General features: G+C 48.9%; 1 protein-coding gene across 1 annotated transcript in view; it reads left to right on the top strand.

The window, feature by feature from the left end:
- LOC101626717 (sodium-dependent phosphate transport protein 2B-like) overlaps positions 1-1,194 on the top strand; it is an 18,399-nt gene that overhangs the window by 11,006 nt on the left and 6,199 nt on the right. The window contains exon 5 of the mRNA XM_004681501.2: positions 1,070-1,181. Within this exon, the coding sequence (XP_004681558.1) occupies positions 1,070-1,181 (112 nt within the window). The remainder of the gene's footprint in view (positions 1-1,069; positions 1,182-1,194) is intronic.

Genomic DNA, 1,194 nt, shown 5'->3' with positions numbered 1-1,194 from the left:
ATGCACATCTTTTGTTAAATAATGGAGTAAAATACTTCCATGGTGAAAAAGCTGCAGAGCCTGCAGCAAAATTCAGTTTTGTTTGGTGATGGGTCGTCACTCTCTTTGCAGTTCAACAGAAGGCTGCCTGTGTGCTCACCCGCCGGCTGGTCTCTCCCTGCCTTGTCCAAATAGCCCGTTTCTACTTGGGTTCCAAACCCTCCTTGTGTTCCCACACTCAGTCTCTAAACACACTCCAATGCTTGAGAGCTCAGCTGTGAATTCTCTAGAACTGCTTAGTCCAGTTTTGCAGCCCCTAGCCACATTTGGGGTCTTTAGTAATTTGATCTAAATTTCAGTGGCACACTCCACATTTCAAAAGGGCAACGGTCACATGTGTTCACGGCTGCCATCTTGAGGTATTGATCTGGGTCACTCCTATTAGCGACACACCTGCCAACACATTGCACGTGGGCTTCGGGCAGCCGAGCTCTGGGGGCCGGCCTGGCCAGCTGGGCCCTCTATTTGCTCTGACTACATTGGGACAGATTCCTTGATGAGGACCAGTTTGAACTGGTTAATTTTCTGCCAAAACCACAATTTAGGTAAAGTTTATGAGGTCTTTTCTGGACTATTAGAAAAAGATATTACCCTTATAAAATGCTTTCCTTTCATATGCTAGAACATTGTGTGAAATTACTAACTATAGAAAAGGCAATTATACGGCCAGGAATTTATTATAAACACACAAGTCCTTCAATATTATTTCCTGGTCTCCTGTAAGCTGCCTGTATCAATTGGGAACTGGCAGAATGAAAGGGGAATTAGGGAGGCATTTAAAAACGGTCGCACAGAGGACCTCACGGAGTCTGTGGGTGCCTTGAGATTCCAAGCTAGCAATTGTGGAGAACATGTGTCTTTCTATGGAGAGCCAACCTAGTCTCCAGAATTCTCAGCCTTGTGCAGACCTCAAAGAGGTTGCCATCAGCTGCTTTAGGGGACCGTCAGCCTGAATGGGGCCCACCCGCCTCAGGCCATCAGGCCGTGGTCAGGCTGCCTTCCAAGTGCTAACCGCCTTCTCCGCTCTCAGTGCTGACCGTGAGGACCGCCATCCCCATTATCATGGGGGCCAACATCGGGACCTCCATCACCAACACCATCGTGGCGCTCATGCAGGCGGGAGACCGCAATGAGTTCCGGAGGTAGGAGGTCGGC

The sequence above is a fragment of the Condylura cristata genome, unplaced genomic scaffold, assembly GCF_000260355.1.
Source record: "Condylura cristata isolate star-nosed mole 26May11 unplaced genomic scaffold, ConCri1.0 scaffold00012, whole genome shotgun sequence".
Lineage (NCBI taxonomy): Eukaryota > Metazoa > Chordata > Mammalia > Eulipotyphla > Talpidae > Condylura > Condylura cristata.
Note: the sequence above shows the minus strand (reverse complement) of the source record. Positions and strands in the feature narration are given on the sequence as shown.